Source organism: Gracilinanus agilis, chromosome 6, assembly GCF_016433145.1.
Source record: "Gracilinanus agilis isolate LMUSP501 chromosome 6, AgileGrace, whole genome shotgun sequence".
NCBI lineage: Eukaryota > Metazoa > Chordata > Mammalia > Didelphimorphia > Didelphidae > Gracilinanus > Gracilinanus agilis.
This window is the reverse complement of record NC_058135.1, coordinates 178,243,914-178,271,767: the sequence shown is the minus strand read 5'-3', so window position 1 is coordinate 178,271,767 and position 27,854 is coordinate 178,243,914. Positions and strand designations below refer to the sequence as shown.

The 27,854-nt window shown below is 35.6% G+C and overlaps 1 protein-coding gene across 1 annotated transcript; it reads left to right on the top strand.

Annotated features, from left to right (window-relative positions):
• Positions 1 to 27,854, top strand: PGM2 (phosphoglucomutase 2). Its single transcript, XM_044681369.1, has 14 exons — positions 1 to 123; positions 3,532 to 3,699; positions 5,528 to 5,634; positions 9,014 to 9,098; positions 11,482 to 11,565; positions 11,681 to 11,874; positions 15,048 to 15,237; positions 15,799 to 15,896; positions 17,074 to 17,254; positions 17,344 to 17,437; positions 18,798 to 18,927; positions 21,125 to 21,314; positions 22,612 to 22,745; positions 27,099 to 27,854. Exons 1-14 carry the CDS (start codon positions 1 to 3, stop codon positions 27,199 to 27,201), a joined length of 1,881 nt encoding a protein of 626 aa, XP_044537304.1. The 3' UTR covers positions 27,202 to 27,854.

The window sequence follows — 27,854 nt, the reverse complement described above, 5'->3', positions numbered from 1 at the left end:
ATGGCGACCAGAACAGCAGAGGCGGCTGCAGCTGCCGCGGCTATGTCGGTGGCGGCGGGGGATGGTCCAGGTGGGGACTCGCGGCTGGACCAGGCGGCCACCCAGTGGCTGCGGTGGGACAAGGTGAGGGTCAGGTTGATGAACGGACGCATTCGGCCTCTTTCCCTCGTCCTCCATCCTCTCCTATTTCTCCGCTTCCCTCGCCTCTCTCCCCAGCTTTCCCTCCTGTCCCTTCCCCAAGTCTTCCATTCCCACTCCATCTCATCCTTCCCCTTCTTTTTCTCTTCCTTCCCCTCCCCCTCCCCTTCCCCCTTCATTCTCCTTCCCTTACTCTCCCTTCACCTCCCCACTCCTTCTCTTGGCCTCCTAGAAAGAGACCATCCTTTTCCCCTGCCTTCTTGCTCGTGCTCCCCTCAGATAATGGGGAAAACAATCGTAGGACGAGATTTGGCTCCATCCCTCCCCCACACCCCCCCCTGATACTCCACCACCCCGAGATGGATGTCAGTTGGCCCCGCGCTGGTACCCCCTTGTGACCGGAGGCGCTCAGAGCTGGGCCTCCGGAGACCCTGTGCCAGATGCTGACCTCCCCCGAGGTTGCCGTGGGCCATGCGCTTTTCCTTCCTGGGCATTGGTTTCCCCGACTGCAGGAGAGGACGAACTCATTGCTCTCCCGGCCCAAAGTTGATCTGGAGGATTCGTTCCGCCTTAAAACTGGCCACTTGTGCATTTAAATGGATGCCCGCCCTTTCTCCTGATGGGCGAGGAAGGAAGTACTCTTTGTGAAAGCTTAAACTGGGAAGAGGAACTAGCCCTGGCGTTCTCAGGCCCGGGTACCTGAACTTTCAAAAAAACATTTTGATAATGATTTCAATAGAATTAGTTTCTTTTGTAATACTATTTTATTTTATGCATTTAAAAACATCTTGAGAGATTCAGTCTTCATCAGACTATCTAGGATTCGTGACCAAAAATGTTAGGAACTCCTCAAACTCCAAATGCACAGTCCTTACCTTCTACTAGTGATGTAATCACAATCCTTAACTTGGTAGACAGCCTTCTAGAGTTGCTCTGATCAAAGAAATCCATGCTCAAAGTGGCTGGCCTTCAGTGATAAGCCTGTGAACTTAGCTAATTGGGCCTCAGACCATGTCCAACCAGCCCTTGGGGGATAGGGCTTGGCCTTGTGATTTCTCTGGAGTAGAGCTGGGACCTTAATTAATGGAGAGGCAGTTTTCTGGACAGTGCTAAGGGCAATGAGAGGACAGAATATTTTAAATCCAGCAATTTTTTCTTATCCTTGTGCCCCTTATTGTCCTCAGCCCCCTATTTTTTATTCAGGTACTATCTTCACAGCAACTCTTTTGAGTTAGATAATATAAGCATTTTTACCCTAGTTTTTATAGATCAGGAAACAGGCTAGAGACAGGTTAAGTAATTTGTTCACAGAAATGTTGGTGGTAAAAGGCCATATGCTGCCCCCAAGGGGACTGTGGACCAGCTGTTTTTCCTTCCTGGGCCTCAGTATCTCCAACTGTTGGAGAAGTTGGGCTTAAGGGTCTCCGGGCTTTCCTGCTTTTTGTAATATGTTATGAGTGGTGGGGGAAGCTAAGTGGGTAAGTGGATTGTGAGCCAGGTCCAGAGACTGGAGGTCCTGGGTTCGTATATGACCTCAGACACTTCCTAGCTTACTTCACTTAACCCCCATTGCCTAGCCTTTACTGCACAGCATTGATTATAATATGGAAGGGTAAAAGTTTCAAAAAAAATGTTAGAGTGGCACTATGTTCTTGGAACAGATGGCAAGTTGTAATCAAAAGGTGTCCGATGTTCCATCATATCATTAAGGATATTCATTGTTTTCCTAAATATTTTGGAAAATAAGGTATCATATTAATAATTTAGATTTGTCCAAGTAGCATGTGAAGAGTTCCTTTTTGTTGTTATTGGGACCACATTTCTGTTTGTATTTTTAAAATCCTTCTATCTTAGAATTAATAAGTATTGGTTCTCAGGCAGAAGAGTGGTAAGGGCTAGGCAATGAGGGTTAAGTGTCTATCCTAGGGTCACACAACTAGGACATGTCTGAGGCCAGATTTGAACCCAGGAGACCTCCCATCTCTAGACCTGGCTCTCAATCCACCAAGCCACCCGGCTGCCCACTATTGGAGCCATATTTCACATTACATATAGCAAAACTGAAGCTGCTAAAGTTAAATGGAATTTTTAAATAGGTACCTTCTAATATCCTATGTGTCCCTGCTGAAGAAGTCAAGAGTATATAGATAGCACATAATCAAACTTGTTCTTGATATCTAGGCATCATCATTTTGAATATGTTGTGATTTTCAAAGCTAGAATTTCAGCTTGCTTATTGGTCATTTAAATCTTTTTCATTAAGTTACAGGAAATCAGCCCTGTAGAAAAACAACATCCCTGGGACACCAGAAATAGCTTCCATTGAATCCCAGAAATTACATCCATTGCCAATATCTATATCCTAGCCTAGTCTCTCTGGGACACTTGGGAAAACTCCTGGGCCGGATGTGTACTTAGATACAGTCTCAATTCAGTGGAAATAATGCTGGAATATAAGAACTTTACAAGAAAATTAAGGCAGAAAAATAACTTTACATCCAAATAAGGTATATAAGATTGTCAAGTTTATAAAGGTACTGAGAGCATAATTCTTTGATCCTACTACTAAGGAGAGCCTGCTTAAAGTTCCATAGTCTTTTGTTTTAATTCAATTTTTATTTTACTTTCAGTTTAGATTTCTCTTGTTTCCTCCTCGCCCATTCATTAAGAAAGCAAAACAAAACAAAACAAAAACAAAACCTCAATCCCATTACAAATATGCATATAGTCTTGTTTGGGTTAAATGCCGTGCCTGAAGTCCAGAAGACTCATCTTCCTGAATTCAAATCCGGCCTCTTGACACTTCACTTAGCTGTGGGATCCTAGGCAAGCCACTTAAATCCTGTTTACCTCCTTTCTTCATCTGTAAAATGAGCTGGAGAAGGAAATGGCAAACCATTCTCCTATCTTTGCCAAGAAAACCCCCATGGAGTTGAGGAGAGTCCTACACATCTGAAACTACTGAACAATAACAAATAGTCATGCAAAACAAATTTCCTATATAAGCCTTGTCTCCCCTTTTGTTCATCCCCCCCCAAAGAAAAGAAAAAGAAAATAGGCCTCTTCACTCTGAATCTAATTGCTTTCTCTTTGGATGTAGGTAGCTAGTTTCCTCATGAGTCCTTTGAAATTCTGATTGCTCATTGTGTTATTCAAAGGACCAAAGTCTTTCAAAGTTGATTATCTCTACAATCTTGTTTCCCACACTCCCAGGAATTATAAGTTAATATTTGGCCTTGAAGCTTAGTAGCAATAGGAAACCTAAAAGAGAAAAAATATATAAATTTTCTGCTAGTTTCCTGTGGGTCGGTTACTTTATGATGATTTGAAAGTTTAGATTGCTAATTCACCTAATCACTTGATTTGTATAGCACACATGATTATATTTTACAGAATCCTAAAACTTTAGAAATGGTGAAACAAATAATTGCTAATAACAATAGAGGAGAACTACAAAAGTATTTTGGTTCCCGAATGGAGTTTGGAACTGCTGGCCTTCGAGCTGCAATGGGACCTGGATTTGCACAGATGAATGACTTAACTATTATTCAGACTACTCAGGTACCTTTTATTTTATGCTATTTGATTACTCTTAATAGTAACCTTGATGTATATTTTTTCATTTTGACAGGACTATTTTACTTTAATTATGTGCGTATTTTCTGACCTTCTTTATTTGTATTGAATCACAGCAGTAAGTTATGGTCCAAAAAATTTGTTGAAGCTCATTTGTGCTATCAGTGCTCTAGAGAACCATTGACCTTAGTTTCTGATCTCATGCTGCCTTTAAGAATAAGAAAGGGGAACACATGGGTTGAGGCGGACATGATTGGGGATGAAGACTAGAAACTACCACACCAATGCAACTATCAATCATTTGGAAATAGGTCTTGATCAATGACACATGTTAAAAGCAGTGGAAATGCGCAGTGGCTATGGTGGGGGGGAGTGAAGGGGAAAATAAGAGCATGAATCATGTAACCATGATAACTTTTCTAAAAAATAAATATTAAAAAAAGAAGAAAGGGGTATGAGCCAATACACAGAAGTTAAGGGTTTAAAAAAAAAAAAAAGAAGAAAGGGGGTTTTAGGTTGTGTAAACCTAAAAGCCCTTTTCCAGTTCACTGAGCTATGGAATTGTTCCTTCAGCTCAGGTTTACCTTTGAGTAAAAATAATTCTGAGAGCAGAATAGAGTGGATCCAGAGGTGGATATGAAGTTTAAAAGGCCTGGGTTTAAATCCTGTCTTTGATGTATTAGCAGTGCCACTAAAGCAAGTCCCTTAACATCTCAGTCCCTTAACATCTCGGGCAATCCCTTAAGATTAAATAGAAGTTCAGGGTAAGTTGTAGATCTGCATTAGTAGAAGGGAAAATACCACAAGTTTCCTACATTGATAAAAAAAAAATTCAAACAAAAAAGATTTTTTTAAATCCCCCAAACCTTTAGTCAAATATCTTATAAATAACTGCAATCCCAAGGAGTTCGGGACTGAAATTGGTCTCTGTCATTCTCAGCCCTGCCACCTTCTAGATGTCCTGGAATTAAATTTCATTCCAGCCCTCACAAAGACTTTGTAACCACTTTGTCCATCTTCCTTTCTGGGGAAGATGGGCTTGTAGCTATATAAACTCCATGAAGAATTCCTAGTCTAGTCTATGTTTTCAAGGCATCTCAGAACTACTAAGAAGTGTTGCTATTATTACTCTGGATGTTATTCTTGAGAAAAACCAATAAAACCTGAGCATCTAATATTTTCCCTACCACCTTGTTTATTTCAAGCATAATCTTTGAATATCAAGAAAAAGAAAAGAAAGCCTGACTAGATAATGGCAGCAAGGCAAAATATTGCCAAAAAGTGGCAATATTGAGTCAGTGTACTATTTAAAAGCCTTCCTTTATAAACCTACAAACTTAAGACAAAGGGTTCTTCTCTAGTGTGCTCTGGCAGTTCTCTTTAAAGATAGAACAGCTTTCCACAAACCAATATTTAAGAGAATATTGCACTTTTAATCAATATCAAGTCATCAGTTTAATTCAGGTTTCTATAATTTGATGAAACTTTAACCAGATTGACCAGATTTTCTTTTATTATATCCAATACTTAAAACTTTTCAGTTCAGAGTTCATTTTTTCCAGTCTTTTGATTGTCAGTTTGAATTTTTCTATATAGAAAAATGCTAGTGATTGTCATGCGAGTGTAATGTGTTCTGAAGTTATTTTATAAGCCAATGATTTCTTTTTGGAGGTTCTCTTGATATATCTAGTAGAAACTTTAGAAAAATTATAAATATTTTTGCCTAATGATTTAAATTTTTAAAAATTTTTTAAAGTTTCATTTCAAAGCTAAACTGAATCTAATTTTTATGTAAATTAATTGTTATTTTTAGGGATTATGCAGATATTTGGAAAAAACATTCAGTGATCTAAAGAAAAGAGGTGTGGTGATTGGCTATGATGCCCGAGCTCACCCATCCAGTGGAGGTGGCAGCAAAAGGTATTTTGAATGATTTTTAGATTATTTGATGCTTTTTTCTCTGTTTTGTGTATGTATATATTATGTATTTTTCTGTATAATGTTTAGTACTTTTGACTATTTAGATATATTTGCCTTGGAATACTTTTTAGCTTCAAAAATTGTAGGCAATTTATGTTTGGAAATTCTATAAATTCAACTTTTAAGTTTGGCTCAAAGAAATTAAATTTAACCAAATTTATGCAAATTAAATATTTCTAATTAATAGTGCCAATTTTCAATGACAGCCATATTATTTTTCCTTTTTATACTGCCCTTTTATCTTCTATTATCTCCAAAACTCAGTTTTCCTTCAACTAATTGACCCTAGCTAGGAGTCTCATATAATATCCCATACAACAACCTCAACACTCAATAATTCTCATACTTAGTTTTATTTATACTGTTGTGAAACAGAACTTTTTATTCCATTCCCAGCACTTTGTCCTGATACAAGCATCTGAGACTATAAAAATATAAGAAAACCCAAGATCATAAGAAAAGTTTGCAGATTTCTAACTGAAAAGAAAATTGCTTAGATCTAACAGTTTTTTCTTTATTAGAAACTTCTAATGTAAGGACAATGTGAGAGGTCTCAGAATCAGGATCATTTGGGGTTTTGTAGTTCTCTCTTCCTTTTGTTTACTGGTTGTGTGGCTTAACTCCTTATTATTCCAGGCAATTATTTCAAAATAATTGGTGGAGGGAGCTGATCCCCAGTGAAACTACAGGTATAGACCAAAAATTAAAAAAAAAAAAGAAAGAAAGAAAGAAAAACAATGATATAAAACTTGTTTTAGCTTTTGGAGAGAACAGAAACACTAAACTGGTATATGTCCTAAATCTATGCACCTTATGTATATATTTTTTGTTTTTATTTTGAATATTTTCTCATAGTTGCATGTTTCATATTCTTTCCCTCTCCCCTCTCCCCCAAGCCTCCCTAACCCCCACTTAGCTGACACACAATTCCACTGGGTTTTACATGTAAAATTGATCAAGACCTAATTCCATATTGATAGTTGGGCTAGAGTTATCATTTAGTATCCACGTCCCCAATAATATTCACATCAGCCCATGTGTTCAAGCAGTTGTTTTTCTTCTGTGTTTCTCCTCCCACAGTTCTTCCTCTGAATGTGGGTAGTTTTCTTTCTCATGAGTCCCTCAGCCTTGCTCTGAATCCTTGCATTACTGCTAGTACAGAAGTCTGTTATGTTCGATTGTACCACAGTGTATCCGTTTCTGTGTATAAGGTTCTCCTGGGTCTCCTCCTTTCAATCTGCATCAATTCCTGGAGGTCATTCCAGTTCACATCATATGTATATTTTTAACCTCTTACCTTCTGTCTTAGAATCAATACTGTGTATTGGTTCCAAAGCAGAAGAGTGGTGAGAGCTAGGCAACTGGGGTTAAGTGACTTGCCCAGGGTCACACACCTAGGAAGTGTCTGAGGCCAGATTTGAACTCTGGACCTCCTGGCTCTCCAGGCCTGGCTCTTAATCTACTGAGCCCACCTATATAATGTAGCCCCTATATAATGCTCTTTTATTCAATAATTTATCTCTGATTGATATAATGTCAGTTGTGGGTCATGATCTAATTCTTTTGAAATAGATTATTTCTTTAAGTCTTTTATAAAACAATAGTGTTCTAAATTCTTTCCCACTCTCCCTTCCCTTTTTCTGAGATAGCAAACAATTTACTATAGGTTGAACATGTGTAGTCATATATAATAGATTACCACATTGCTCATGTGAAAGAAAACAGAACTCCCCCCACCCAAAAAAAGGTAAAAAATAATGTGTCAATCCTCAGATTCCTTTCTATGGAGGTGGCTATCATTTTTCATAATTAATTCTTTGTAATTGTCTTGGATCATTGTATTGATGAGAATAGCCAAGTCATAGTCATTCATAGTTAATCTACAATACTGCTATTGCTGAGCATTCTGTGTATGTCTTGAAGAATTTATTCAATGTCTGCTGTGTGTCTTAAGACAGCTAAATATTGTGGAGAAAAACAAATATTTAAGACCAGGTCCTTGTTCTCAAAGAAGTTCCAAAATAATTGAAGATAAACCGCAGAGATGGCACACACAAATGGGCACACTCCATTTTCATTCCCTGTGTTTTTAAAATTTTTTAAAATGTCTACACCCATATGTCTACATAGAACTTCTATGTTCTTAATACCTACACTTACCCTAACTCTTTTTCATTTGTTTTCTACTCTCATTACTCTATTGATGCTGCTCTTTCAAATGTTACCCTAACCATCTAATAACTGAATCAAATGGGATTTTTTTAGTTCTTTTTTTATTTCTGCTCTTAACTTCTAGTTTTTGTCATTATTACCCACTCTTGCTACTACATTTTTCTTCTCCCTTCCTGCTCTGTTTCTTTTCTGTCTGCCTTGCTGGCTATTTTACCTCTTCATCCCTTGAAGTGAGTGTTTCTCTTTATTAGTCTGTACTTAAGTTTCTTCTTTGTTTTCTCTGATTTGTTCCTAATAAATTCTTCAATTTTGCTCTTGAAGTCCTACCCAATCTGCTTCCATTCTTGCATTTTGGGATACAGCCAAACTGGACTTCAGGTCCTCAAACATGGCACTCGAATTCTCACTTCTGTGTCTTTGCAGTGATTGTTCCATATGCCTGGAAAGCAGTTTTCACTTCTGTTTCATAGAAAACTTCTCTTCCCCTTAAAAGGGGTTTATTCTTTCTCTGGGCAAGGCTATATAGCTCATGTACCATTGTTTCATTCTTTGTATTTGTATCCCCTGCACATAGTAGACATTACTTAGTAAACACTCATTGATTGATTCCATGCCATTATATTATAGATAACTTTAAGACAGTTCTACTGTTCCAAATATTCTTTCTCATAAGTTCCTTCTTGTTCAAGAATTCAGTATCTCGGAAAGAGTTGTGACACTGACACTGACACACTTGATTTACATCTCAGAAGTAGCATTGACCCTTAGGATTTGATCCCAAATGAGTTTTTGTCTACCATATCCTCCAGAAGCATCATAGCATAAAGGTCATTGAATTGGTCATTAGTCTTAGATTCTAGTCCCAGGTTTGTTACCATGTAGTTCTGTGACCTTGGCTAAGGCGCTACATCTCCTGGAATAATTTTTGTTATCAGTTAACAAGAGAGTTGGACTAAATAATTTGTAATGTCCCTTCCAGTTGTGTTGATGTTATACTACTGCAAATAAAAAAGGATTACAGGTATTTCTTCTTTCTTGCTTTTTCAATGAATAAGAATTTCAAGTTGGTCATTTATATAGTTTGAGGTTTCTGATATCCTTATAAAGAAAAACATCTTCAATTTTCTCTGTAATTCTATATTTCCAGGTTTGCACAGCTGGCCGCAACAGCTTTTATTAGTCAGGGGATTCCTGTGTATCTCTTTTCTAATATAACACCAACTCCCTTTGTGGTAAGTAGCATTTCCCTTTTTAAAAAATTCCTAGTCGCAAAATAGGAACAAGAAGTAGATAGAATTTATAGGAGAAACCATAAAGAATTTCTTTCATTTAATGGATTATGGTAAATTAATAGCTGTGTATTAATATTCTTTCCCCTATCCAATGTGGCTTTTCCCACATACTCTTGAACCAGTATAAGTAATTTGTTTAATGTATACAATTTTTTGTATTAGTTTTGGCAATTAAAAAGAGTCATGTCCTTTCATTCTTCTTGGGGGGATTAATTTAATTTTTAATTGATTTAATTGATTTGGGTGTTATTCTATACATACATTGAAAAGCATTTTCATTATTGAAAAGTTATTTCCATCAAATTTCATATTTTCCTGTCTGGAAATTTTCCAACGATAGAATGGTCCTGTTCAGTATTCAGTGATTAACTGGGTGACCCTTCATTTATATTCAAACTGTTTTATTACTTAATCTAGTTATTTCATTTTTGCTAATTGGGAAGATGTCTCATTTTAAGAAATTAATAAAATGCATTTGGTATGCTTTAGTAAGATGTTCATTAAGTCCTTTAAGTGACTGTTAAGAAAAGCTATCAGAGAAACTACTGTTGCTCTCTAGTAGAGTTTTGAGAGTGAAGGTCTTATGGTAATGCATTTTAAAAATCTATAGCAACAGCATTATTTACATCCAGCAATTTATGTTATTGGTGGTGCAGTGGATAGAGCACTGGGTCTGGAGGCAGGAAGACTTAAATTCAACTGTGGCCTCAGACCCTTATTAGCTGTGTGACCCATGGCAAGTCATTTAATCCTGTTTGCCTCAAGTTTCCTCTACTGTAAAATGAGCTGGAGAAAGAAATGGCAAACTACCAGCAGTATCTTTGTGTAGAAAATTCCAAACAGGGAATCGGACAACTGAAAAACACTGAACAACTTCTCATTATATTGATAGGAAGCTGTGGAACTATTGTAACTAATTATGTTGGCCACTAGATGGCAGACTGTGTAGCTTGAAATTTTTTATTTGGTGAAAGAGATCTGGATGTTATTGATAAAAGGCATTTTAAATCTTCAGTTGGTAGTATTTGGATGCCAGTGGACATTTTACATTGTACTAGAATAAAATGTTACTTGTTCATTTTCCTACTATATAGAAAGTCAGTTGAATTCAAGAAACATTTATTTACTTTTGAAAACCCATACTTTCCATGTTAGAATTAATCCTGTGTATCAGCTCCAAGGTAGAAGGAGCAGTAAGGACTAGGCCAGGGGTCGGCAACGTATGGCTCTCGAGCCATATCTGGCTCTTTTGGGGGCCATATCTGGCTCTTTCTGCAGGAGCCATAAAGTCCATTTTTTTCAGGCGCTGTTACAGTGTGCACTGTGAGCATTGTATGGCTCTCACAAAATTACATTTTAAAAATGTGGTGTTTATGGCTCTCACGGCCAAAAAGGTTGCTGACCCCTGGGCTAGGCAATGGAGATTAAGAGACTTGCACAGGATCATACAACTAAGAAGTATCTGAAGTCAGATTTGAACCCAGGCCCTTCTATCTCTAGGTTTGGCTCTCAATCCACTGAGCCACATATCTGCCCCTCAATAAACATTTATTACACACATGCTTTGTTGAGAGGAGTGTGCTAAATGTTGGGGAAGATATAATGATTAAGCATGAATTCATATTTATACATTTTTGAGTTCAAAGCCATAAAGCAAAAGTAGGGAGAAATGAAAGGCTTCATGGGAGTAGGACTGTCTTTAATAAAATCCTGTGTCTATTGTCCTATTGTGTTATAGAGGTAAACCTGGGTACTCAAAGATTATATCTCTATTAAGCAAACTTTTCTTTTTAAAACCATTACCCTTCTGTCTTAATATCATAAGGGCTAGACAATTGGAGTTAAGGGACTTGGCCAGAATCACACAAGTAGGAAGTGTCTTGCAGTTATATTTGAAGCTGGCTCCTCCTGACTCGAGGGCTGGCATTCTGTTGGCTAGCTTCCCCGTCCTAAGCAGCTTACAGGGTCTTGCTGAGGTAGAAAGATTACAGGAATTGCCTGGATGACTGCTGTTGTCTGAGATCACTAGCTAAATTTGGAGAGACTCTTCATCAAGGAGATACCTAGAAAAGAATACTTTGCTTACACTTCTAGGCATTATAGGCATTATATTACTATCAAGTTATTTCCAAGCCTAATTACAGGTTTATAACTGCTTGTTTGTGACACCTAGAAGTTAATTGACATGTTATGTTGAGCTTTTGTGGTTGCTTTAAAAGATTACTAATACAGTACAAATAACTTATAAAAATATATCCTTTTGAAAGCATTTATAATAATTTGCATTAAAAAGTTTATTTGTTATCTTCTAATATTCTTCCAGCCCTATGCCGTCTCCCATCTGAATCTTTGTGCAGGAATCATGGTCACAGCCTCCCATAACCCAAAGCAGGATAATGGTTATAAGGTATTTTTGTATTCCTTCCCATGACCTTGTATTTCAAATAGAACTTGAGCACCAGGTTTGTGTTCATCCGTGAACAATCTTTTGTGAATTCTCTTGTGTTTATTGAATTCTCTAGGTCTATTGGGATAATGGAGCTCAGATCATTTCTCCTCATGATAAAGGAATATCTCAAGCTATTGAAGAAAATCTGGAGCCATGGACTAAAGCATGGGATGACAGTATAATTAATAACAACCCACTTCTTCATGATCCATACTCTATAATCAATAATGATTACTTTGAAGACCTAAAGAAATACTGTTTTCACAGGTAAATAAATCCTGTATATATTGGCCAAATAAAACCGTATTTGAGATGTAGCTTAATTTCTTTAGTCATTCGCTCAACAAAGTAACTGCTAGGTGAAATGCACTGTGTTTGGTATAGTAAAAATGGGAAAAAATTATGTTTGTTTTTTTAATGTTAACATAATTGTTACAGCAACCACACTTGATTGAAATGAAACTCCTGAAATTATTCTAGACATGCTCTTAGTGTCTGGTTTACATGTAAAACCTAAAGGGCAAAAAGACAAACAGGAAGGTTAACTAGGGGTCTGCAGATCACAGTTGGGAAAGCAAGGTAGGTAATCAGTTGAGCATGAAGAGAGGAGCTATGTACCAGCTTCTATTTCCCTGAGTCTGTTTGTAGCCAGCAGACTTTTGAGTGAGTATTTCTGAGCTGACCCACATATTAGAGAGCTGAGTATGAGAGAGGAAGAGAGGGAGAGAGAGAACCTGGTGGGACCTGTATAGGGCTCCATATTGTAACTCTTGGTTACCTGTGTGAACCTTTGTGTCTGTGACTGTATGTCTTTGTGTTCTCTCCTATTTGGATCTGATCCAGGAAACATTGAGTAGATTGTTCTATGAATGGCTTAAACCATAATCCATAAACATTTGTCATCATTTATGATGTGTGCCTTGCAGTGTATAGGCACTGTGCTGAGAATACAAGACACAGTCCCTGCCCTGAAGGAACTTTCATAGGAAACAGTTTGCACATAAGTGAATACTAAGTATGAGCAAAATGAATGTAGAATGATTTTGGAGAGGGATTTTAACAGCTGGCAGACGGAATCAGGTTAAGTTTCATGTAGGAGGTGGCATGAACTAACTTTTCCCCCTTCCATGCCTTTGCTTACTTTGCCTATCCTTTTACATCTTCAGTTGTTCAATTCTACTTTTAGGAAATTTTCTTCAGTATACACTTTTGCATTGCTCTTTTTTTTTTTTTTAGCAACTTTTATTCACTTATATATTTTGTATACTAGATATTTGCCATATTTTCCTGCTAGACTAAGCTTAGTCTAATCTCAGCATTTAGCAGTATTCTACACATAACATAATATGCAGTGTGTGTGTTGAATTGAAGTTATAACTCAAGTACTATTTCATTATGCCTTTCTTTCTCCCCACAGTTATACATAAGTTTTTCCTCTTAAAATCTCTCATACCACTATTTTATTTTCTTATTTTTATTTATTTTAAAATTTTATCTAGAATATTTTTCCATGGTTACAAGATACATGTTCTTTGCCTCCCCTCTTCCTTCCCCCCTTTCAGAGCTGACAATTTCACTAGGTTATATACATGTCATTGTTCAACACCTATTTCCATGTCATTCATATTTGTAATAGTGTTCTTCTAAAGCCAAAACCTTAGTCATGTATCCATCAAACCACGTGATCGATCATATTTTTTTCTTTTGCATTTCTGCTCCCACAGTTCTCTTTCTGGATGTGGATAGTATTCTTTCTCATAAGTTCCTCTGGATTGTCCTGAGTCATTGTGTTGCTGCTAGTACAGAAGTCCATTACATTTGATTTTACCACAGTGTATCCATCTCTTTGTACAATGTTCTTCTGGCTCTGCTCCTTTCACTCTGCATCAATTCCTGGAGGTTGTTCCAGTTCACATGGAATTCCTCCAGTTCCTTATTCCTTTGAACACAATAGTATTCCATTACCAACAGATACCACAATTTGTTCAGCTATTCCCCAACCAAGGGACACCCCCTCATTTTCCAATTTTTTGCCACCATGAAGAGCATGGCTATGAATATTTTTGTACACGTATTTTTCCTCATTATCTTCTCAAGGTACAAACCCTTATCACTTTATTTAGCTCTCACCTATGCTATATTATAGCTTGCCTTCTTGTTACCTATGTCCTTATCCTATTCCTTCCTTCTAACCCCCTCCTAAATTACCAACTGGAAGGTGAAGACTTTGTCTTGCTTCACTTTTGAATAACAAACACTTGGTCCAGTCCCTTGCATATAGTAGATAATTGAATGTTTTCCCTTGCCTAATTGAGTATAATTTTTATTTTCATTATTATTTTATAATAGTAAATAACACCGTGTCATTCTGCTAGTTAAGTTCCTATACATTTTTTGATATAAAAAGGGTGGGTAGCTTTTTTTAACCTTTCTGTAAGTTATTTATGTTATTCCTTATATTGAGTCAGTTTGTGTAGGTCATGTCCTTAACTGGAACTGAAATAACATGTAATGAAAAGAACTTTGGAGACCTAGATTCTAATCCTAAGCAAGCCACAAATTAGTTTATGTTCTTGGACTGGTCATTTCATTTTCTGGGCCTCCATTCCCTAATCTCTAAAGTTTGTGCTTCATTGTTTTCAAATAAAGCAATTTTTCACTTTCCTGTATAGATAAGATTGAGATAAGCAGTATTAGAGGGCTAATGTTGGAATCCTTACATTGGGAAAGTATGTCGGAGAACCTTAGGGAAGGGAATCTTTTAGTTATTAAAAGAATATATTTGACTTGTCTAGGTTTCATTAATCATGATCAACTTGTTGGGTGCCATCTGACAACATAAAAGTACTGGTCAACTCTAAAAGTGTTGTGATTAAAGTTTCCTTAACTATCAATATTTTTATACATTAAATCATACTATCAAGCCTAATATAAGAGTAGGGGAAATATGCTGGCTTTGGAGCCAGATGACCTAGCTAGCCATATCACCTAAAATGAGTCATTTGGTTTCTTCAGTCAGATTTTCAGAAAATATTCACCTATGATTGGTTGTATTGGTTTAATAATTGCCCATGTTACATATTTCTCTAATTTTCAAAATGTCACAGTTTCATAATGCTTTTAAAGTAAATTGATTGCAATCTTTAAATTGTCAATAAAAGTTTTATAATAAAATAAGGCTTTTATAGATGTTAACTGAATAAAATATTTTTAAAGCATTTATTGTTTGGTAGGTAGTTTTAGTTAAAACATTTTTACATTATATGGGAAAGTCAAACATACGATTCAGCCTACCTAGTGAAGTCTGATTATAGACAGTATGGTAAAGTATTTTCATAGCTTTTTAAAGAATCTCGCCTTCAAATAGTGTCCAAACATTCCCATTTTTAATAACATTAATGCTTGAACTAAAATAAAATTTTTGATTAATCTGATTTCAGAAATATCGACCAATCAACTCCATTGAAATTTGTCCATACTTCTGTTCATGGAGTAGGCCATGACTTTGTACAGTCTGCTTTCAAGGCATTTGACTTTGTTCCTCCTGATGCTGTTCCTGAACAGAAAGCTCCTGACCCAGAATTTCCAACAGTGAAATACCCAAATCCTGAAGAGGGTAAAGGTGTCTTGGTAACTTTTTCTGACTTAAAAAATTTTTTATTTAGTTAATAGCAAATAAATTACTGTCCCTTAAGTAAAATAGAAATGTCCTCTCATCACTGAGGGCTTTTTGTTTTAACATAAACTAGTTATTGAATTCACAAAGAATCTTCCAAATTGTGTGCTATATAACAAAAATGATATAGTTTGCATCATTAATGGGATTTTTGAGGTGTGTCTTTATATTGTGGCTGGTTCCTGGAACCTTCAAAGTTAGACTATGTAGGATATTCATATAATCTGCTTATTGTGTACCTTATCTTGACTTCCAAATTCCAGTCCTACCACACATCTATATCTAAGATGATTCAAATGAATCAAAAAAGGCTTTAATTTTGCTTCCAATTCTGCCATTATAATTGACCTCTGTTCATTACAGAACATCAGATGCAATGATTACCTACAGTAACTTCTAGAAATCTCATTAGATTTGGAATATTTTTTAATTTTAGAAAAGAATTAAATTTTTTGAACATTATTCATTTTTTCTTGATTAAAGTAATTGTTTTCTTTCTCCTTACTCTTTTACAGACGTTATCATTTGCTTTGGCTGAAAAAACACAGGCTAAAATTATTTTAGCAAATGATCCAGATGCTGATAGACTTGCAGTAGCAGAACAGCAAGAAAAGTATGTTTAGCAGCTTTTAAAAATATTTTTATATTTTTTAAATATACACTGTTATGACTTTTTGGGGAACTATTTCTGGGGAAACTACAGAACATATATAGGATTCATTTTAATGTATTTAGTAGATTATTATTTTAATTTTCTGTTAACTTACAAATGGGGAAGAAATAATTTTGAACTACTTCCTTCAATTCCTTTTCTCTAGCACATAGACAAATACCAGAGTATGAGGATTTGAAGTTAAACTTTGCAAACTTAATGTTCATTGTCATACCTTTTTATTGAATAGTTTATAAAATATTTTCATATACATAACTACCTTTATTTCCTTTGATTCTGATGAATACACCGATAATGCTTCTAAGTATATAATTTAGGGTAATTCCACAGACTAGCAATACAGGTATGAGGTAGGAAAGAGGTAACAGGTAAAATCATTCCACATAAACATTTTTTGCTAATAGAAAAATTACTAAATTGCTAAAGTCACTGTCAAATAGAAGATGAAATTAATTTAGCAATCCCAACTTTGAGATTATTCATGTTGGTCTCTGCCCTTTGATGATCAGTTTCTTTCTGGTTTTGATCATGGACTTTTAAAGAAATTCCAATTGGTCAATAATATTGAGCAAGCCCTAAAATCAGATTAAGTTTATGCTTGGAGAGTATTGATAGTTATCTGCTTTAAAATCCCAGAGCATGTACAAAAAAAAAATAACAAAATAAAAATATTCTCTTTTATTTGCTCTTTGGTAGAGAAATGTTTATAAGATTTTCTAAGATAGCCAGATTCTCAACAGATTGATATTTGTTTACTTTTTTTTAAAAGAATAATAGTGGGAATCTGCTTTTCACATCTTTTTATAGTCCTGTACATGTTTTGTTTTTTACCATATTTGTGTCTTCTGGTATAGGATGCTCCTGATGAAAACCTTGTTCTACCAGGACCAATCAGGGGCTTCTCTACAATTTATTTAGTTGCTCTTGGCACTGAGACCTAAATGAGCTGGCCAAGAGTCACATAGCCAGTATGTGTCAGAGGCAAGCCTGTATCTTGCTGACTTGGAGGTCAACTTTCTGCCCACTGTGTCCCAATGCCTCTGTTTTTTTTAATCCTCATTTCCAGTATCCCTTTTCAAGATTGTCCTAATGATGGATGCATCATTTTTTTTTCCAGTGGTGAATGGAAAGTGTTTTCTGGAAATGAGATGGGAGCTCTTTTAGGTTGGTGGCTCTTTACCTGTTGGAAAGAAAAGAATCAAGATCAAAATGCTCTTAAAGACCTGTACATGTTATCCAGCACAGTTTCTTCAAAGATCCTGAGGGCCATTGCCTTGAAAGAAGGTTTTCATTTTGAGGTAAGATATTTGTACAAATCTATGCTCTTTGTTTTCGTTGCTCTGTAGGAGGTCTTACAATATTTTTCTTCTACTTATTGCCTCATTAGGAAACGTTAACGGGCTTTAAGTGGATGGGAAATCGAGCAAAACAACTAATAGACCAGGGAAAAACTGTTCTTTTTGCATTCGAAGAAGCTATTGGTAAGAAGTAATAATAAGTATGATCTAGTCTATCATAAGATGGAATTGATTAAAAATATATATTTTAAATCTAGGATGAAATTAAATTACTTATTCTTATCAGATGAGTTGAGCAACCAATATACTTTTTTTTAAGTGGTTCTATAGTGGATAACATATCTAGAATTTTTTCCCCCTGTTAAAAACAGTGTATCATCATGTGAGAAATGAAACTGGGTAAAATGGGTATCATTAGGCTTCTTGCCTGCTCCTCTTTTCAAATGACTATACCAGGTAACAGTCAGATTTTGTATGTACCTGCCAAAAGGCTGTCAGGTAGTTTTGAAAAGTAAAGTGTTGAAAACTATCCATGTGCTTCTGAGAGTAATGTTCCTTTGTTCAGTAGCCGCTAACTCAACTAAATTTGACTCGCTCCTTACCAAAATAATGCATTGAGTATCCTATCTCTGAATAGTCTAGGTCAGTGATGGGCAAACTTTTTTAAAGAGGGGGGCCAAAGGAAAGGAAATGCTCATCAGTCTGTTTCTAAGGCAACTCTTTCAAAGTTTTATATCCTACTCAATTGTATTTGTCAGATTAGGAATAATGGCTCACAGTTGGATAGAACATTTCAGGCCCGCAGGCCGTGGTTTGCCCATCAGTGACAGAATCTCAAGAGATTGTAGCACACCAAGGAAGACCTCATGCACTTAACAGATTAAAAAACTGAGAAACACTGCCCTAGCCATATTAATACAATGAAGGAATAACTACAAAAGATTGTATTTTGAATTTTTTAGATGAGAACATTTTGACCTCAGGCATTACAAGAACCAAAGTTCTAATATTTTAGTGCAAATTTGAGAGACATAAATTTCTATAAGATTTTAAAGCTATAAATGTTATATTCAGAAACTTAATTCTACACACCCTTTGTACTTCACTGTTAGATCCTCAATAACAAATTGAGTACAACAAATTAAATGAGAGCTACTGCTCAAAACTTTCCAGGAGCTTACAGTTTTATTGAGTCGAGGTACACATACACACATAAACACAAAATAGTCAGGTAACAGTACAGAATAGTATACTACTAAAGACCAGGGTACCATACAAAGATTATATCATAATACGGTGGTGTGGGATAGAGAGGAGCACACACTTAAGATAGATATTAAAGGATGGGTAAGATTTGGGATAGGTGGAGCAAAAAGTGTTCCGGGTTGAGTAAAACTAAAAATAGAGATGGGATTAAAAACAATAGTTATATAAAGAGTGAGCAGCACTTTGCTGCAATATCTACACCTTAGGCATATAGTACACAAGCGTGTAAATTGTAAGGGAATGCATTCTGATACTTTTATATGTATGTTTTCTATAGGCTATATGTGCTGTCCTTTTGTTCTGGACAAAGATGGTGTCAGTGCTGCTGTTATAAGTGCAGAATTGGCTAGTTTCCTAGCAACTAAGAATATGTCTTTGGCTCAGCAACTAAAAGCCATCTATGTTGAGTAAGTTCCTACTCATTTTTTTTATAATTATAATAAAAGGGGGTGATGGTGTCCTTGAAGCAAAAAATATTTCATGAACACATGTATGCAAGTCATCATACTAGGTCCTGCAGGACATGTAGTGAAGTATAAAATATAGATTCTGCCCTTTTGACTCAGTAAAGGAAGTTCTTAGAGGTACATGAATAATTATAATAATAGGTGGTCAAATATGAACATGCAACATAAAATCCCTTGGGAATTCAGAGGAGAAAGAGTGAGTGTGCTGGAAAAAATGAGCACTCGGCAACCAGAAAAACAGAACACTTGGGACTTACTGAGTGCATTCTGGGCTTAAGAGTAGGGACCAAAGATCTTGGATGCTATTTTGAAGTCTTCATTCTCCAAACAGCTACCAGAGATTTTCCTAAATCGCAATTTTGACCTTTTGGCTCCCTATTATATCAAACATAATCTCAGTTTGTCATTTAAAGCTCTTCATAGTCCTACCTGTCCTGCACTTCTAGCGTCATTACACCACACTACAAATTGCTGTTCCTTACTCATGACAACTTTATCTCCATACTCTAGGCATTTTCATTGGTTGTTCCCCATCTTTGGAATGCTCTTCTTCATCTCTACCACCTGACATTCCTGGCTTCCTTTATCCTAAAGGTCCCACCTAATTCACCAAGCCCCTTTCCTGTCTTCCTTTATCTTGATGCCCTCTTTATTTATACTTTATATATCTTGTTTGTGCAGAATTGCTTTCATGGTGTTTCCTCACTAAATAATAACAATGGCTAATATTTTATGGTACTTATTATTTGCCCAACTTTATAATCACTTTAATTATTGTCTCACAAGAATGCTAGGAAATAGGTGTTGTTATGAAGCATCAAGTTAAATGACTTGCCTTGTTTCATACAGCTAGTAAATACTTGAGGCTGGATTTGAACTTGGGAATAGGAGTCTTTCTGACTCCAGGCCCAGTACTCTGTCCACTAAACCACCCAGCTGGACACTGACATAAATATTTTTGTATAAATAAGTCTTTTCCCCCTTTTCTTTGATATCTTTTAGGATACAGACCTAGTAGTGGTAAGTATTGCTGAGGGAAAGGGAATGTATAAGTGGGCATAGTTCCAAATTGTTCTCTAGAATGGTTGAACTAAGTTTGCAATTCCACCAACAGTGCATTATATGTGGACTTATTTTTCCACATTCCCCCTCCAACATTTGTTTGTCATTTTCCTTTTCATTTAGATAATAAAGATAGGTTTTGTTGTTTTTTAAAGCTCACCCTACAGGTTCTTAATCTGAGTGTTATAGTTACATGGATGGGCCTTTCTAAGTACATGTGTGGTATCTATTTATAGCTAAAAGAAGAGACCCACTGATTTTCCTTCTTTTAAATTCTATGTGAAAATTTTCAATAAGGTGCCAACTTCATTTTCTAATGTCTTACTTGATCTCCCTCTGAAATTTCTACTCCTCTCTGAAATTGTTCCCAGAGCACTTCTTAAGATTTTTCTTTATCCCTTCTCATGTTTTTGCCTTATGACTGTACATATTTCTTCTGATCCTCAACATCATCCAGAATAAATTATGGATTTCTATAGTAAAGGAATTTTGTCTCTTTGTATTCCCAGGACCTAACACAATGCTTTATTTAATAGTATATGCTTTATAAATGTTTGTTGAATTGAATTTTATTGATGATAAAAAGATAAGAAAATTAAGTCCTTGCTATATTTCTGGGACTGGGCTAAGTGGTAGAAAAAAAAAACAAGAAAACAAGACAATTTATTTAGAAGAAGCTTACATTTCTAACAGTGGAAGTTAAAGTCAGCTAGCTAGTGGATGAGGAAAGCAGATTGGAAAATGCGCTAAAAGTAAAATGAGATGCATACCTAGGGTTCCTTAAGATGGGACTTTTGTGGCTAAGGATTCCTCAGTCTTGAGCAGGCCTCAGGGTGGTGTCATCCTTGGATGTAGACCACTGGTGCAGAAAGAAAGCAGATGAGAAAGTGAGCCTAGGAGAAATGGATAGTCCTGGATCACTCTGTGCAACATTTCCTTAAGTCGAGTGGGTTGGGCTAGGTAATTTCTACAGTTTATCTCTAAAATTCTGCTGATTACATATCCTTTTTATCATTCAGTTTTTTTATACTGAATCTTATTATAAATATACAAAATTGTTTTTTTTATTTGATAGATATGGCTATCATATTACCAAGGCGTCATACTTTATTTGCCATGACCAAAACATCATCCAAAACTTATTTGAAAATCTTAGAAATTATGATGGAAAGAACAATTACCCAAAGACTTGTGGCAAATTTGAAGTTTCTGGAATTAGGGATCTCACCACTGGCTATGATAGCAGCCAACCTGACAAAAAAGCTGTGAGTATCTTTGTTGATCTATATGATTAAAACTCATTTCCAAGCATATACTGAATATTCAAACTAAACAGAAACTAAAGAAATAATCTAAGTAAATTCTAGGCATGCACATTACTACTCCTCAAAATAGCCATGATTTCATCAGGATTGATATAATCCTTCTATGATGTAGATTGCAGATCTTTCATGCCTAAGTAGCTACTATGGGCAAAAATAATTTTCCTGGTGTGCAATCCTCTTGTGATGGGCTTCTTCAAGCATTACAGTCTATCACCCTCAGTATTTTTGAGAACCCAAGGCCCTTTCCATGCCAAAATGAGGTTTTGGCATAGGACTTTAATGAAGAATCATTATAAGAAAATATAAAAGTATATACAGAATTGAGAGATCAGCATTCTTTGGTCTAGAAAATAATTAATTTTTGGTTTAAATTATTTTTAATGCCTAAACTGATTGAAAAAAATTGGGTTTTCAATGTATACACAGAAGGAATCATAATTTGTACCACTAGTCTAGAAACCAATTGAGTTTTATCTTACTCAGTAATAAACCAGTCATGTGACTACAAACAAGTCTCTACCTCTTGGGCCAGCTTCCTTTTTGGTAAAAGTAGATGTCTAGACTAGGGCCCTGTGCAGTTCTGACATTCTCTGGTACTCTTATGTTTTCATCTTGAAATTAAAGTAAGTCATGCAAAGAACAGAAAATAATGCTGAGTATGAAGATAAAACAGAAACATTGATGAACTAATATAAAGGCTTAGTTATTTTCTCTGATCTCTAATAATAATGGTTCTTTTTGACATTTACTTTTAATATCATGAACAAAAGAACTATCATACCAGTGAAATATCGATTAATTCATCAAATGTTATTACTAGAAATAATTCAGCAAGAAAAAATCTGAGATAATTAAGACGAGGGAATTTTGGAGTCAGTCACTATTCTCTTTCATTTTATAATGTCACTTTACTGTTATAAATTAACTTTTTTTTAAATTTATTTTTTTAGAAAAATTTTCCATGGTTACATGATTCTTGTTTTTACTTTCCCCTTCACCCCCACCCCCCCATATCTAATGCACATTTCCACTGGTTATAAATTAACTTTGAATTAGGTAGTATTTCTATCAAGTATGTGATCTTTTTTCCTCCTAACTTTATAAATATTGGCCTCAGGATTATTTTGTATTTTTTTCCCCTTAAAGGAAAGTAGCCATATCAACTACTTTCTAAAGATTCATAACTTACACATAAATGTGGACCTTAAATATATTGTGCCTCCAACTTCATTCATAGATTCTTCCTACGAGTAAAAGCAGCCAAATGATTACTTTTACCTTTGCAAATGGAGGAGTGGCAACTCTAAGGACCAGTGGAACAGAACCCAAAATCAAATATTATGCTGAACTCTGTGTGCCTCCTGGAAACAGGTACTGTAGGGCAACTTGAATGATTTTTATCTTTTAAAGAAATTATTATTTATTGTTAACATTCAAAATTATCACCCTTTCTCCAACTTCTCCCCTACTTGAAAATGTAAGCTATGATGTCATGTAACATTATATAACATTATGTAAAGCATTTCCTATTAGCTATATTGCACAGAAAAAAGAGACAAGAAAAATAAACTGAGAAGAATTAAACTTCAGTTTTCACTCAGTCCATCAGTTCTCTGGAGATATAGAGTGTTTTTCCTTTTGAGTAGATTGGGGTTGTCTTTGAGCGTTTTATTGATAAGAGTAGCCAGGTCTTCCACATTTGATCATCATTGCAGTATTGCTGTTGTGACATAGTGATCTCCTTGATCTGCTCACTTCACTCTGCATCAGTTCCTATAGGTCTTTTCAGGTTTTTCTGAAGCCAATCCTGTTTGTCATTTCTTTATAGCACAATAGTACTCTAAATTATTATATACTATAACTTGTTCAGCCATTCCCCAATCGTTAGGTATCCTCTCAATTTCTAATTCTTTACCACCACAAAAAAAGAGCTGAGTTTTTCAGCAATTTGTTAATCAGTCTTACCTAGATTATTGCAACAGCTTTAAATTGGTCTCCCTACCTCAAATGTCTCCTGATTTTATTTAGTCCATTGTCTTGAGAAGCATCATTCTCAATACGTAGTCCAATAATACATCAGTCATCCTTAAAAGGTTATATTTAGTATGTTCCTGTTTCAGAAGGCATGAAAATAATATATTTTAGAAAGATTCTTATTCCAAAGTTAAATGCTTTGGTATTTCAGTACTTAAATATCAGTATTGTTTCCAACCATGCAGATTCTTATTCATATCCTCCTCTTAAATCTTTTTTTAAAATATTCTATTGGGGGCAGCTAGGCAACTCAGTGGATTGAGATCTTGGCCTAGTGATAGGTGGACCTGGGTTCAAATATGACTTCAGATACTTGCTAGCTGTGTTACCCTGGGCAAATCACTTAATCCCCATTGCCTAACCCTTATTACTCTTATGTTTTGGAACCAATACACAGTATTGATTCTAAGACCGAAGATAAAGATTGTTTAAAAAGAAAGGAAAAGAAAATATTCTGTTGATGAGTACAGCATTTTTTCTATCAAGTTGTCTTTTGTTCTAGCTGTATGATTGTCTTACCTCTTGGGTGATTTCTTTTATATCATTCCTTATATATAAATCATTGTTAATATGCTACAAGCTAATTAACTGTGCCCTGCTTCCTTCTGTAGTTCTTTGGGTTATGTACACAATTTTGCTTCTTCAGTGATTATGGTGTTTCATCTGCTTAAAGGGGTAAATTTGTAGTTAGAATGATTCATTCCCCAGGAGATCTGTGTAGCCAAAGTTTTACTCTAATATTTACAATAGCAAGAACAATATAATAATAGGCAGGGGGTTTGTTTTGTTTTGCTTTAGTACATTGAGCCATAATTCTTCTTTTGTCCTTTCTCAGTACATTCTGGCTTTAATTATCATCTATTTAAAAAAAAATCTAGGGCACATGTTAGGCGGTCTGATCTTTCCTCTTTCATGAATTCTAAGAGAGGTCACTTTTTTCCAAAGTTCCCAATTTTCCTACTTCAACAACTAGTGCTTTCTTGTGGTCTGTTCTGATTAGTCTAGAAAGGCAGCCTCCCTTTTAAAATGATAGTTTCTATTTGTGTTTCAGACCTTTCCTTATCTCCTTTCAGTAACTAATTTACTGAAAAAACTTACTCTAAAATTGCTTGACTTTCCTCTCCTTAATTCCCTTCCACATAGTGCTCTTGTCCATTCTTTATTTCCCTCCATTTTCAGAGGAAGAGTCAGTCCTTTAACCAAACTAAGTTCCCCTAACACTTGTTTCTTTGAACACATCCCTTCCCTGTGTAAACCCTGAATTTGCTATATCAATAAGCTCCTTTCTCTCCGTCTTCTAGCACTCTTTATTAACTTTTCTATTGACTCCTTGTTCTCAGACTAACATACTGAGGTTCTCCCCTGTCCTAAACAAAAACAAAAACCCTTCCCTCCTTCCCTTTACTTTGGCTTTGTTCTCTTTTCTCACCATCCAGCTCATTCATCAACTTTTGTCAGCTTTCCATCCCCCCCCCCAGTGTATTGTTTTCTTCTAGATCACTAATAAATTACCTCTTTTTACTAAATCTAGTGGCTTATTCCTGCCCTCATCTTCCTTGATATCTTTACAGCATTTGACATAATGGACAGCTCTTTTCTCTCTTTTTTCCCCAAGGGCTTCTGTGGCACTGTGCTTATCATTCTCCACTGTCTATGCCTATTTCTCTATCTCTTTTGCTAGCTCTTCATTTGGTTTCTGCTCCTTAATTTTTGGTGCCTCATAGATATCTACCTTTTCTGACCCCGTACTTAGTATACCCTTCCCCTTTTGGATCTTATCTATTCCAGTTGTTCTACTTTTTAGCATGACTCTCAATCTCTCCCCAGAATTCTACTACCGTGTTTCAGCTGTGTTCTGGATATTGCCACCTGTATGTCCCATTTAGATTCAGCATTTCCAGACTTGATTCTTTATCTTTTTGCTATAACTATGTATCCTTATAACTTTCCTCTTTTAATAGTGCCCTCATTTTCCTCATCATCGAGACTTAGAATATCATAACTTTATTCTATCTCTTTTCTCCTTTCTACAGCCCCATCAACTACCATTATTTAGACTCATTTGTTCTTACCTAGACCATTGCAATAGCCTCTGAACTGATGATCTTTCTTTCTTTAGTTTTGTTCCATCTCTAATTTGTTCTTCTTTCTGATCCCCAAACTTTTTTCCTACTGTATTTTCCTCTTACCATCTTCCCTCTTACCCTTCTTGCTCTGGGAAAAATAAATTTGATATTGCTATTGGTTCTGGTAAAGGAATGTCAATCATTGTCCTTTTGTTCCATTATTCTATTGCTCCATTCACTATCTCTGTGGCTTCCCAGACCAAGGTCTCTTTTGCTCTAACCTGGATTTTAAGATTTATCTTATACTATTCCCTTTCCTGTATTCCATGTGCTTGATAAACTCTTCTCTTCTCTGTCTTTTCTTTCTGTACCTTTATACTATTTCATAAGATAATAGATTTTGACCTGGATGGAACTTTAGAAATCATAGGCAACCCCCATATTTTATAAGTGAGGAAATTAAGGCACAGATAATTTGTTGCTTGCCTGGGGGCACAGAGATTGGAAATGGCAGAGCTGGAATTCAGATACACAACCTTTGAGTTCAAATCCATTGTTCTGTCCATTGCACCATGTTTCTTCCCTAGTTGATTCTTAAACCTGGAAGTCACTTTTTCCCCTGGCCCCTAGTCTTCTTCTGTTGAGCTTCCATTTCTTTTCAAAGGCTGATATAGGCATATCCATCAAGCGTTACCTGAACCAATCTGCTAAAGTGATCTCTCCCCAATCATATTTCCTTGTATGGTAGTTAATAAATCATCTTCTCTCACTAGCTTTTAAACCCCTGCAGGATCTGTGCTTTACTTGTCAGTGAGCTTAGTGTACTGTGCTTGGATCCTATGTAGTTTGGGTGTTTGGTGTGGCAGGACTTGGCATATCCTATACATTAATTGCCTGTTTCCCTGTAAATCAATTGCCCATTTCCCCAGCTATTAGGTGTTAAAAGTCAGGGCTGGATAGCTGGCAAGTCTTTTGACTCTGAAGCCAACCTTCCATGTACTATTCTGTACCTGCACATAATAAGTTGAATAATTGTTGGATTGAATTAAAATTTTATGTTTCTAATGTAAAGTGTATATAATTTATCCTAAGCATCCTAGTTAGAATGGCTGTTTAATTATGTCCTTCAGTGTAGTTTCATGCTGTGAAACTGGAGATTTGACCATTTAGGAAATAATAAAAGTTTAAGAATCTTTGGCCATAAATTTAGTCAAAGACTCTTGTCTTTCTGTTACCAACATACTAATTGTCCTAAGGCAGTGATGGACAAACTATTCCCCACGGGGCCAGATCCAGTTTTTAGTTTGCTCATCACTGTCCTAAGGCAACACTGTTGGTTCTTTAGGAATAGAAGGTCAAAAGTGATGGTTTCTTAAATATTTTAATGAGAATAAAGCAAGCAAAGGAAATGTACTATATGTATGGATATACAGAGAGAAAACTTGGAATTTTATATCAAAATATTAGTATTTTTTTGTCATAGAACTAGCACGAAACAGGTACTATGCTCTGTGATTTTGGTTTTCTTTAACTTGGAAAAATGCTTCTTTTGTTTCATTTTTAGAACTATGCTTTAGCAGTTTCAGAATAACCTATTAATTTAGAATCTTTCATTTTCCTTTAGTGACCATGAACAGCTAAAGAAAGAATTAGAAGAACTCGTCAGTGCCATTGAAGAATATTTCTTTCAGCCAGAAAAAAACAAGCTACAGCCTAAGTCGGAGTAAAACATTACTACACTGTTCACGCTTATTCTGCAGTTATGTTGAACTTCACTTATAAAGCAATATTTTTAGAAACCAAATAATGCAAATTGTGACTAAGATGTTTACATTTTTACAGATAGATCCGTTTCTTATTGTCTCTAGTTTCTCTAAATAGGGGGGAAAACAGGCATAGCAAAACATTTTTTTTCCTCAACTTTATAAAGTGTGGTTTTACTAGGACCAAGTGTATAAAGTTCTTTCTCTGGGCTTCAGATGATATTATAGGTTAAATGCATTTATTTCCATAAATGACTTTTCTGTATGATGCTGGCTTTCTCTCAAACCTAGTTTAATGGAAAATAACCAAAAATCTAGGTGTTTACATTTTTTGAAAGAGGGCAGTTCTTGCCTGTTGTGTAGAATGGCAAACTAGTTACTATGTATATTTAGGCTTACTTATGAAGTACAATGCTACTTAAGAAATGTAAAGGGAAAGAACAAAAGAAATGTTTTACTCACAATCAGGAAAACATTAAGTGAGTCAAAGCAGCTAAGTGCATTCTTTAAAGACATGTTTAAAAGTAGTGATTAACAATCTTTGTTTCAAAAACACCATTGTATGTTGCATGTATTGAAAAATTTCAACAATTTTTATGTTATTTTAAAATAAAATA